Source organism: Coffea arabica, chromosome 7c, assembly GCF_036785885.1.
Source record: "Coffea arabica cultivar ET-39 chromosome 7c, Coffea Arabica ET-39 HiFi, whole genome shotgun sequence".
In the NCBI taxonomy this organism is placed as follows: domain Eukaryota; kingdom Viridiplantae; phylum Streptophyta; class Magnoliopsida; order Gentianales; family Rubiaceae; genus Coffea; species Coffea arabica.
Window position 1 is genome coordinate 1,586,158 of NC_092322.1, and position 12,431 is coordinate 1,598,588.

General features: G+C 39.0%; 2 protein-coding genes across 2 annotated transcripts; one reads left to right on the top strand and one right to left on the bottom strand.

Moving 5' to 3' along the window:
• Positions 1-877: 877 nt before the first annotated feature.
• Positions 878-8,437, top strand: LOC113698585 (plasma membrane ATPase 1). Its single transcript, XM_027218455.2, has 21 exons — positions 878-1,134; positions 1,369-1,434; positions 1,613-1,732; positions 1,912-2,010; positions 2,836-2,973; positions 3,135-3,269; positions 3,370-3,549; positions 3,739-3,945; positions 4,034-4,153; positions 4,253-4,495; positions 4,584-4,688; positions 4,800-4,944; positions 5,036-5,200; positions 5,401-5,639; positions 6,013-6,045; positions 6,155-6,236; positions 6,418-6,578; positions 7,055-7,276; positions 7,360-7,542; positions 7,626-7,801; positions 8,066-8,437. The coding sequence occupies exons 2-21, from the start codon at positions 1,381-1,383 to the stop codon at positions 8,160-8,162; spliced, it is 2,904 nt and encodes a 967-aa protein (XP_027074256.1). The 5' UTR covers positions 878-1,134; positions 1,369-1,380; the 3' UTR covers positions 8,163-8,437.
• A 208-nt stretch (positions 8,438-8,645) lies between these two features.
• On the bottom strand, positions 8,646-9,879 carry LOC113698586 (thioredoxin H2). The gene is made up of 3 exons (XM_027218456.2): positions 9,578-9,879; positions 9,283-9,405; positions 8,646-9,123 (listed from the first exon to the last, which is right to left on the bottom strand). Exons 1-3 carry the CDS (start codon positions 9,719-9,721, stop codon positions 8,974-8,976), a joined length of 417 nt encoding a protein of 138 aa, XP_027074257.2. The 5' UTR covers positions 9,722-9,879; the 3' UTR covers positions 8,646-8,973.
• Between the last annotated feature and the right edge of the window lie 2,552 nt (positions 9,880-12,431).

Below are 12,431 nucleotides of genomic sequence, written 5' to 3' on the forward strand. Positions count from 1 at the left end.
ATTTTTATGGTTTTTGACCAAGGGAAGGGAAAAGCATGGAAGAAAGTCCGGAGACTTTGGGATGGGAGAGAGAGAGAGTGGGGCTGAGTTCAATGAGTTCCGATATTCCTTCAAATCTATAGCAGTATATATAGATATATTTATAAAAATTCCTAAACTTAGCAATTCAAATACTAAGATTTTTTTCTCCAATCCTTTCATCACCTCCTTCGTCGACCAAGAAGCATGAGCCAACCAAGCAAGAACAGCTGCCTGCTAAGGGAATTACGTGAGATCCCCGCGTCCCATCTTTTCTTTTCTTTTCTAGTCGACTACTTTTGCGCTGTTCTCAGATGCCCACAATCCACCTTCAGGGCTGACATCCTAGGAAAATCTTTTCAAAAGGACGCCTTTTTTTTTTTTTTTTTGGTATAGAAAAAGGCCATGAGATGTTAAAACGATTCTTATCTGTGGCAAAATTACTGCGTTTTCTTGGAAAGCCTCTTTTCTCAGCATATCCACTTACAATGTTGTATGTAGATAAAAAGGCACTGTCAGGGGTAGAATCGTCAGACAGAATGAGGAACCGAGGGAGGTGTTGCACCCTCCACCCGGGACTCGCCAACTTTGGCACGGCCGTTCCATGAAAAAAAAGAAATGAGAAAAAGAATTTTTGTAGTTTTTTTTTATTTATTTATTTATAAACAAAGGGCGCAACAAGTGGAACACTTGGAATTCCACTAAAATAATAATGCTGCTGGTAGTTGTCCATTCTATCTGCCCTGTCATCAAAATCAAATCCAGTCATCAATAAATAAAAGGAAAATATACTCACTATAAAAGAAACAGAGAGAGCGCAGGTGGCGGGTATATAAGGAGAGGAAAAGGCATGATGTTTGGGTGAGGAGGACTGAGCAGCAGAGCGCAGAGAGATATTCAGAGAGAGAGAGAGAGGGAGAGGAGAGAGCGGAGAAAGGGTGGCCGCTGCTCTTCGGCATCTCTTGTATTTAAGGCCTCTTTCGACTCGTTTTCTGTTTTCCACTTTTCCGATCAGTAAAGCAATACTACAACTACTGCTAGTCTGCTGGTCTACTCCTCCGTTATCAGCAGCAGCTGCAGCAACGCTATTCGATAAACCACGCCACCAAAAGCAAGGTTAACACGCACACACTTTCTGACGCCTGCTTCCCTCTTCTTCTTCTTCTTCTCCATACATGCATAGCCTCTGCTTCTTTTTTCTTCTTCTTTTTCAGTTTTACTTACTACTTCGTTGCTCTCAGAACAAAATTAACCAATTTTCATCTGTACATTATTTAGTTGTTTGTTCGTTTATATACTGATGATCCTTTTTTTTTTTCGTTCCTAATGCGTGCCTGATGAAAACTGAAGGGAGAAGCAGAGATGGCGGCACAAGACGAAGCTATGGAGGCACTGAAGAAGGAGGCCGTCGACTTGGTCTCTGCCACTTCTCTCTTCTTATAACTTATTTTTTTCTCATTCATTTTTTTTTTCGTTTTACATTTTTACATTTCAACACTAGTAACTTGCGTCTAATAGCTATTACTAAGTTTATGATAGCTCTTTATTCTTGATTTCCTAATTTATCTATTGTGACGACAAATAAAAATCACAGGAGAATATTCCGCTGGAGGAGGTTTTCGAGAATTTGCGGTGTACCAAGGAGGGGCTTTCGTCTGAGGATGCACAAAGGAGACTGCAGATTTTTGGTTACAACAAACTGGAAGAGAAGGAGGTCTGTTTTATTTGTTTGCTATTTTTGTTTGAATTTTTCCTTTCTTTTTTTTTTTTTTTAAGTTTGGTTGTTGCAGATGATTTTTTCCCCCTTTCGTTATTACTATTTTAATCGGGGGTTTCTATTGGTGCTGACGTTGAGATTTTGTTGAATACTCGGGGTTTGGGGGAGGGTTGCAGGAAAGCAAGGTTCTGAAGTTTCTGGGATTCATGTGGAATCCACTCTCATGGGTCATGGAAGCTGCTGCCGTAATGGCCATTGCACTCGCTAATGGAGGCGTAAGCTCCTATTTCTTCCCTTCGCTTCTTCTTCTTCTTCTTCTTCTTCTTCTTCTTCTTCTTCTTCTTCTTCTTCTTCTTCTGTGGAGCGTGACAATTTTGTTGGAATTAATAAGATCAATCGAATATGATATATTCAGTCTGTTTTTTTTGCTTTTATTTGTTTAGTGCTTCTTGGTGATTTTCTATATAGCTTCTCAAGCTGGAGTATGGACTATGGCCACGTAGTAGTATATTTTAAGTTTGTTCAAGGAGTTTTGGTTTACTTAAGAGAAAAAGGAAAAAAGAGAGAGGAATAGCATGCCATGCATGGTCTGGGTAACCAAACTAGTGTTGCTATTTTTATATAGACGAGAGAGAGAGAGAGAGAGAGGGCTACAGTTGGTATTTGCTGCTCCCCAGGCTTCTTACTATGTCAGCTCGGTTTTTTATTTTGGGTTCCTTTTTCGGATTTCCACTTACTTTTGGAGTTGAATATTAATCAATAGCCATCTGTTGTTTTTCACTTTCTCTCATTTTTATATTATTTTATTTTTTAGCTGGGTGCTGTTTCATAGCTTACCCTTCTTTTTTACGATGTGTTGAACTTATGTTCTTGCTTATGGTTGATGTATGCCATGTTTTACCTCAATGATCTCTTAGAGCAAAAGAAAGAATGTAGAGCACGTAATTATGTGCACTTTCTGATCAAGTAAAGTTCTATGACATTCATTCGGGGCTCACATATTGTTATTAATACCACATACAGGGGGTTTTTTTTTTTCTCTGTCTTAGTGTTGTTCTGTTTTAACTTTTTGCTGCTTCTGACTCTCACTCTCTCAACAGGGAAAACCTCCTGATTGGCAAGATTTTGTTGGGATTACTATTCTGCTTCTCATCAATTCAAGTATTAGTTTCTATGAGGAGAACAATGCTGGTAATGCTGCTGCAGCATTAATGGCCCGCCTTTCTCCCAAAGCCAAGGTATTGAGAAAAGTCAAATTTAGGATTTAGGATTCTGCATCATAGTATTCTGTTGATAGAGTGTTATTCCAAATTTTGAAACTCCATCTTACCTTCTAACAAGAGTTTCATATTGTATAGTTTTATCTTCTATTAATGGGTGAAAATGAAAAATGTTATAGGTGCTTCGAGATGGCAGCTGGAGTGAGCAAGATGCATCAATTCTTGTACCTGGTGATATTATAAGTATAAAGCTTGGGGACATTATTCCAGCAGATGCTCGTCTTCTTGATGGTGATCCACTGAAAATAGACCAGGTGCTCCATTATCTTTATTTTTTCAAATAGTGGTATTTTCTGATTTTTGTTTCTTCACATAGTAGAATTCTTTTTTAACCAATCCACGTTGCCTCCACAGTCTGCCTTGACTGGAGAATCCCTTCCTGTGTCCAAAGCCCCTAGGGAGGGTGTTTATTCAGGGTCTACATGCAAACAAGGGGAGATTGAAGCAGTAGTGATTGCAACTGGTGTTCACACCTTCTTTGGCAAGGCTGCTCACCTTGTTGACTCTACAAATCAACAGGGACATTTTCAGAAGGTATAACTCAGCCTTCTCACATTGATTTCCTTGTTAAACAAGAAACCATATTCCATACTGTTGTCTTTTTGTGCAAGGACTAATGGCCATTGAACTTGCTGTATGAGTGTTTCTTTCAGATGCATTCTTGCCTTATGGGTGTTTCAGACTTGCTCGTTTATCTGACGTTGTTCTCTTGTTTCATATTAGGTCTTGACTGCCATTGGAAATTTCTGTATATGTTCGATTGCTGTGGGAATGATCACCGAGGTCATTGTGATGTATCCCATTCAAAATCGGCCCTACAGACCAGGGATTGACAATTTGCTGGTACTTCTTATCGGAGGGATTCCAATTGCCATGCCAACAGTTTTGTCTGTTACAATGGCAATTGGTTCCCACCGTTTGTCTTTGCAGGTTGGTTTCATTTTTGCAAATTGTGATTGTGTCATCCTAGATCAATTCGAGATTATCAACAGCACCAACATATTTGTCTACAACACAGGGAGCTATTACTAAAAGAATGACTGCAATAGAAGAAATGGCAGGCATGGACGTACTTTGCAGCGATAAAACAGGAACTTTGACATTGAACAAACTTAGTGTTGACAAGAATCTTATTGAGGTCCGTACAAAATGGAAATGAAGAAGGTTTTGATCCACAATTTCTTGAAGTTGTCATCCTAAATGTTGTTTCGACTTCTTATGATACATACTTTTGTAGGTATTTGCCAAAGGAGTGGATGTAGACACTGTAGTCTTAATGGCTGCCAGAGCTGCTCGGTTGGAAAACCAAGATGCAATCGACGCTGCTATTGTTGGGATGTTGGCAGACCCAAAAGAGGCGAGGGCTGGTATTCAAGAGGTTCACTTCCTTCCATTTAACCCAACTGATAAGCGCACTGCTTTGACGTATATTGACAATAGAGGCAAAATGCATAGAGTCAGCAAAGGTGCTCCTGAACAGGTACAGTCATGAACCAACTGATAACTGATTTCATTTCCACAATGTCGCTGGTTATATGTTCTTATATATGTGTGTGTGGGGTTTTCAGATTCTAAATCTTGCGCATAATAAATCAGACATAGAGGGCAAAGTTCATGCTGTGATTGATAAATTTGCAGAGAGAGGGTTGCGTTCTCTTGCAGTGGCATATCAGGTAATGTATTTCCTTGCTTCTTGTTTAGTTGGAAAACCTTAGTACTATGCTCAAAGCTGAAACTACTTTTACAAGTTTCTGATTATGACTTTGTTGCCTTGACATCTGCAGGAAGTCCCTGAAGGAAGGAAAGAAAGTTTGGGAGGTCCCTGGCAATTTATTGGCCTCATGCCTCTTTTTGATCCACCCAGGCATGACAGTGCTGAAACGATCAAAAGGGCTTTAAATCTTGGGGTAAATGTGAAAATGATCACTGGTATGTCTACCTTAAACTAGCTTTCCAACTCTTGATTGTTTTTATTCAATCATGATATTTGATTTTGCTATATTATCTTAAAATCTGTCAGGTGATCAACTAGCAATAGGCAAAGAAACAGGACGTCGTTTGGGAATGGGAACCAACATGTATCCTTCTTCTGCTTTGTTAGGACAGAATAAGGATGAATCTCTTATTACCTTGCCTGTGGATGACTTGATTGAAAAAGCTGATGGTTTTGCTGGTGTTTTCCCTGGTAAGAATTCCCCTCCCCCCCCCCCCCCCCCCCCAAAAAAAAAAAAAAAAGAAAGTTCCTTTGTAGTAGTTTCTTCAATCTTTAGCCTTTTCTTTTAGCTTCTGCAATCTGAAATTTTTTTTCTAAAATCATATATTTTTAGTGTACATTTTCTTCCAAGTAACTCACTTTACTGATTTTGATGTCTCATATTTGTGCAGAACACAAGTATGAAATAGTTAAACGCCTGCAAGCTAAAAAGCATATATGCGGAATGACTGGTGATGGAGTAAATGATGCCCCTGCTCTCAAGAAGGCTGATATTGGAATAGCTGTTGCTGATGCAACTGATGCTGCTCGGGATGCTTCTGACATTGTTCTGACGGAACCTGGTCTTAGTGTTATTATAAGTGCTGTTTTAACCAGTCGAGCAATCTTTCAGAGGATGAAAAATTATACAGTAAGTTGCCAGTGTTGGTTAGTATTGCTATTATGCATTAATAATGTTAATTTTGCTTGCCCATCAGTTTATCAGAGGCATGAGTAAGTGGCTGATCAAGGATCTTACCACTTGCTTATAGTCATTAGTTGGTTTGTATAATTTTGGTGTCCTTAGCACTGCTATCTTTGATAATTTGTGTTTCATGAAAAGCCAAATTGCTGCCTAAGCATTTCATTTCCCGACCTTTGTGACATTTTAAATGATTCCTTACCGACCTCCAACTTTCATAGTGTGTCATATTCTTCAAGCCAAAGAGCAGCAAGTCTGCACTGCTGGTCACTGCTACTTAAAATTTAAGCAAAATAATCTGTTTGCCATTTCCATTTTGCAGATCTATGCAGTTTCTATCACAATCCGTATAGTGGTAAGTGTGAATTTGTTGTCCAAAGGAACCCACAAAGGCAAACCAACATGTTTTTTAACTGTTGATTCTCACTTGTGTCTTTCTAATCATGTAAATTATGCTGTGACAGCTTGGTTTCCTGTTACTTGCACTGATTTGGAAATTTGACTTTCCACCTTTCATGGTGCTAATCATTGCAATTCTCAATGATGGTACGTATCCTTATTTCTGCATCTGAATGCTTCTTCTCTACCTGACATGCCAATAGACTGTATGCTATGTTGTTTATATGCTTCTTTCACCTTTTGTCAAATCACAATGATTGTTGCGGAGGAAAACTATGTGGCCTGTTAAAAGTACTTTTCTTTCACTAGCTGGCACTTTGCATGCTAGGTACAATCATGACAATATCGAAGGACAGGGTAAAACCATCTCCTCTACCAGATTGCTGGGGGCTGGGTGAGATTTTTGCTACTGGAATCGTTCTTGGTGGTTACTTGGCAGTGATGACTGTTATCTTCTTCTGGGCAGCATATGACACAGACTTCTTCCCGGTACCAGAAACTAATCTTTAACTGAAATTTCACATCAATCTGATTGGTGGTTTATCAAATCAACTGTTCTTTGTTTGCTGCTGAAGGTATTGAAGCACATGCATGAGTTATGATCTTTGTTTTGAATTGTTGCTTGTTGCCTTGTGCTCCTGATCCCACTTCAGCTATATTTTCTTGATTGTGGTTCATATCTTGTCAAAAAGGAACTTTGGCTCTCCTTTCTTGTCAAAAAGCATCTGTAGTGCATCTTGGATTTGGTACATACTTTCAGATTCCTTTACTAATATTCTACGTGATTTTGTGAATCTGCTTTAGATGATGCCATTATGTACTGAAGCTTCCTTCTTTAGTTGAAACTGGCAGTACTTCAACTTCCATTACCTGCTTAGAACAACAACATAAATGATGAAGAAAAGTTTGTTGCCTATCTAGCATGCAGTTTGAATAACCAATTGCATTTTCTTATGAATTTCCAGCACAAATTTGGCGTGGCAACTCTACATAAAACTGCACATGATGTTGGCATGGCAACTCTACATAAAACTGAACATGATGGCTTCAGGAAGCTAGCATCTGCAATTTATCTGCAAGTCAGTATCATCAGTCAAGCACTCATATTTGTCACGAGAGCCAGGAGCTGGTCTTTCGTTGAGCGTCCAGGACTATTCCTTGGCTTAGCTTTTGTTGGAGCTCAGTTGGTAAGACAATTTTGTCGTTTCACAGTTTTTGTAATAATATCCACTATAGAGGTGACCTTGCTCACTCTTTTCTGCACAAGCAGATTGCTACCTTGATTGCTGTTTACTGCAACTGGAATTTTGCTGCAATAGAAGGGATCGGATGGGGATGGGCTGGGGTAGTCTGGCTCTATAACATTGTATGCTACATCCCACTTGATTTTCTCAAATTCTTCGTCCGATATATCTTGAGCGGGAAGGCCTGGGATCTTCTCATTGAGCAAAGGGTATGAAATGCCAGATGAACTGAATGATTAAGCTAACTATTAAGTTTTGCTGAATGATTTGGTACGGTATTTTCATTGTCCAGGTTGCATTCACAAAGAAAAAGGATTTTGGAAAGGAAGAAAGGGAGCTTAAATGGGTACAGGCACAGAGGACGCTCCATGGGCTGCATCCACCTGAGACTCATTTTGGTGATCATAGTCGCGCTGCAGATCTTAATCAGATAGCTGAAGAAGCAAGGCGACGAGCTGAAATGGCAAGGTACTGAAAAACCTTTGAGCTAAAGATGCCGACTTTTATTTGTTGAAATGCTGTGGTGCCAAAATTGGCTATGTTGGGTGTTCTCTTAATTATTTCAGCCAAATTTAATTTCGCAGTGTTTTGTAATCAGTTAGGCTCATCATCAAATAGCAGGAAGATGATACATCAACAACTAGCGCGTTTCAAACTTCTGATGCCTGCTTACATTGAGTATTTTGTTTTCTACCGACGCTGTATTTGGGATTTTATTTTTTCTTCTTGCAGGCTGAGGGAATTGCGCACGTTGAAGGGCCACGTTGAAAGTGTCGTGAAGTCGAAGAATCTAGATATAGATACAATACAGCAATCATACACTGTTTGAGAAGAGAGCGGTTCTTCATCTTCAATTTGGTAGATAATCACCCAAAGCCAGTGGTAGTGACAGTAGTGATACAGCAGTTTGGATGATGTCTTTTTGTATAGCCTTTTAACCAATTTCGGCACTCCACAGCTGGAAATATTGGCATCTGTTCACCCATATGATGGATGGGCTGGTGCACTGCCTTCCATGATCTTGTGAACAATTGGTCGCATTTGAAATGCTGCTCTCAAATTTCCAAAATAGATTTGAAAATGAATTCGAATTTTATTCTGAAACTAAGCCTGCCTTATATGAATCAGAAACTCTTGCGAATGTACCCAATTGTTCCTCCGACCGACCGACCGCGTGAACTTCTGGGTTTAATTATTATTAAGGTCTAAACGGGTACATGGAATTCTAGATTTTCGCCCTCACTAACAAGATTCCTACAATCGTAAAATAAAATTTAAAAAAAAAAAATCAAATAAATTGCCGCCTCAGAAATAAGAAAACATGGGAGTAATCCTACCTAGATATTCTCCAAGCCACAGGAATACGTAATACATACATGGTACAGATTTTGCACAGCCCGCTCAGAATACACAGGAAGACCAAATTGTGACATAAATTTCTACCAGTATCTCAAACTTTGGAAATCCTTCCATCACTCATAATTTAATTCGAGCAGCATTACTTGTTTGACTAGCAGCAGCGCTTGCAACGAAATTGTGTACGAGTAGCAGTAGTAGCGGTGAAGCGAGCAATAATGCAATTGTGAACTTAGTACTAGTTGTAATAGCGATGATGATTGATGGGAGGGGCTGAGGCCGTGTCAGGCAGCAAATTTGGGGGCTTCCCTGTGCTTGAGAATCTTCTTCTCCAGCTCATCTTTCTTGGCTCCCACTATCCTATCAACTTCCTTCCCTTGCTTCAGCAGCAAGAATGTCGGCATAGCCTGCACTTTATGCTCCTGGGCCACATCCTGCAATAATCCCCAAAACCAAAACCCCATCAATTTTTTTTCCCAAATCCATCATCCAAATTAATGCAATCCAAAATTACCACATCTAAACAGAGACGCGGGCGTTATTATCAGTGAAGGTTCAAAAAACAAAACAAAAAAAAAAAAAAAAACACGTACAGGGAGCTCGTCGACGTCGATCTTGACGAAATCGATGTCCGTATATTTCCCAGACATGTCCTTCACCAATGGCTCCATCAACTTGCAGGGTCCACACCAGGATGCCGCAAAATCCACTACCATCTAATTCATCATTATTACGTATTAAAATTAGTAATTCAGATTCCATATAACCACCATTGGGCAAAATTATTAAAGTAGAAACCCAAACAAAAAAAAAAGGAAATTTTACAGAATTTTCAAGCATAAACTACAATGATTGTATATTATAACCACAAGGAGGCGGAAGACGAACCAATTTGTTTAATTGCTTGGAGCTGTTGAAGTGAAGCTGCCATCGGTTAGATGAATGAAAAGTCGTCACGCGTGATGGCTCTGAGGACTCAGCTGCCGCCGCGGCTCCTTCCCCTCCGAAAAAGCTAGACAAAACTGATCCCATGCCTGACCTGCCGACGACGTTACTTCTTTCTGTCTGTTTTGTAATTGGGGAAATCGCCCCTGTTTTCCTTGCGGGGCGGAGTCAAAGCCGAAGGAACTATAGCGTAAATGCGCCGCCCCGGTGGCAATGGAATTTAAGGGATGTAGACGGATGCAGATAGCTGGTCCTAGGCCCAAGCCCAATCATAGCCCAAAAGGTTGAGAGCATTGCACTGCTGGGAATCATCGACCGCACCAGATTGGCAATTGCTACTTTGTTAGTATTATTTTTTTTTTAAATGAAAGGTTCTAAATTTAGAATATCTTATTTACCATTACTCTCCCCTTATCATCCAATCCAATTCTCTTTTGTTACCAATTATTGTTAGGAAAAATTGCACAAATCGTCCCTCATATATTAACGATATGAAAATTTAGTCCCTCAGAACGAAAGCGAGCATTTTAAGTCTATTACAATAAAAAAAATGATCAATTTTTTTGGTCCCTGTTAGCTTTTCTGTGTGAATTCTTAACGGATCCGGTCATGGGAACATCACGTGACCAACTTTTGAGGGACAAAAAGGGCAAGTCACTCAAATCTTGACCAAAATGTAGAGGATCAATATCTTTCTTCCTTCAAAGCATACAGATTAGAAACAAAAAAGTGAGGGACCAAAGATAAACCAAATGCTTTCAATCGAAACCAAATCTAATCAGAAATCCAGTAGCAAACAAAGGTGACGAAGCAAATCAGTGATCGAAGAAGATATACGTGCTAATGAGTGGAGAGGACGATCATCAAATCCCGAATTATGGTAAGTATCTTTGAACCCTAAGATATGGTGTTTGTTAATCGATTGAAAAATATGTTTTAATACAGTGAATAAAGTAATAATAATCGTGATTAGCACATGTAAGAAGTGTTATTATATGTTTATTAGGATTGCTGAATTGATTTTTATACATGCTAGTAGCTGTGGTCCCTCATGTGTGCTGTCGTTTTTGGATCCTTTTCAGTGTTAGTTGGGTCAGTTTTCTGTATTGAGTCCTTTTCTTTATTTTGTCAGTTGATAATTGTCGCCTAAATGTTTAGCAAGTAATAGTAATTTATTTTCAATTAGGATCCACTACGGAAGCGAATTCACTGATTTACCAACCAAAAAATATGTTGGGGGGCAAGTCAAGATTGTTGATTATTGTAATCCGAATATGTGGTCAATTTGTAGTTTAGATAGGATAGCAGAAAAGTTAGGTTTTCCTGAGTTTACTGCGAGTTACTATTACTTAAGGCCGGGGATGATGATGGAAGATGGGTTAATTTATGTTCTGTGTGAAGATGTTGCTCAAGATTTGGTCAGAAATTGAGTAAAATATGGGATGGTTGATGTATTTGTTGTGCACCTTAAACTGTACTCCATTAGTGGTTGTGAACTTGATCCGTATAAAGGAAATACGGATGACGTTGCAAAAAACCAACAAGGGTCTCCTGGTGTAGAAAAAATAGTGTTGACAAATATTCCAACTAGTCAAACTCAAGTTGAGAGTGAAGTTGTTGACAGAGATACTACTAATTTTGGAGCTGATGGGCACAAGAGTGCAACAGATCCAGGTCTAGAGAACTTATGTTGTACTGAAAAAACAGCGGAAAGAAACTTGGACCTGCAGAATAAAGGGATATGTGAGCATGAAAGTGGAGCTGAATTAGGAGGGGAGAATATAGCATCATCTGGCAATTCAAAAAAGGAAAAAACAGCGAAGGTGACAGTGACAAGCAAAAAAACACCAACCAAAACAGCAAGTAAAAGAGCACAAACCAAAACAGCAAGTAAAAGAACACCAATCAAAGCAGCAACAAGGAAGCAAGGGACAAAAAAAAGAAGCAACAAGAACACATGTGCTGAAAATAAAGAGGAATCAAGTGAAGATGATGGGTTTATTGATAGTGATTATCAATTTAGTGATGAGGAGCATATAGTGCAACAAGTCAGACAAAGAAATTTATGATTCCCTCTTTTCCCTTTTTAATTTTAGCATTTTTGCTTTTTCTCCTTTTGGAAAATTCTCCAATCTCCTTCCCCAATGTGGGGTGCGATCATTAGTGCTTTGAAAAGAACCACCGATTTTAGCTCGAATGAGGATGCAATGGGTAAATTGTGTTTAGATTGTAGAAACGATGGCCAAAGTATCATTCTTACACTCCATGACAACCAAAGTAACGAATTGCTCATTGAAAATTCATTCCCTTTTTTGATATTTGAAAAATTTTCCCGTGTAGGGTAGTGATCATTAAGGCTCTTATTTGAAACGAAATTATTCTTTCAAAGGCTCAAATGGGAGATCAAATGATAAAAGCTATATGGATAGAGAAACAAACGCTTGAAATATCATCCCAAATTCCCAAAATAGATAAGGATAGTGCACCATTTTGCTTTCACCGAGATGTAGATTGAATTTAATTAGACACAATGGACATTTTTCAAGTAAAGATTGCCCCAATTTGCAATTTATCAATCAATGTGACTGATTTTATTTTGGGGTTAAATGAAGGAGAAAAGGTATCTCATTGGGCCTTTCGAGTGACCTCTTACTTTTTCCTGAGCACTCTTATTGTATAACTCGGATCACCAATCGAGTGTAAGGATCTTAGGAAACATTCACTTGTGAATTTTCAAGCTGGAGATTAAAAATATCTCAATTTGGTCTTATTTCTCAAAATTCATCATGAAATCTCC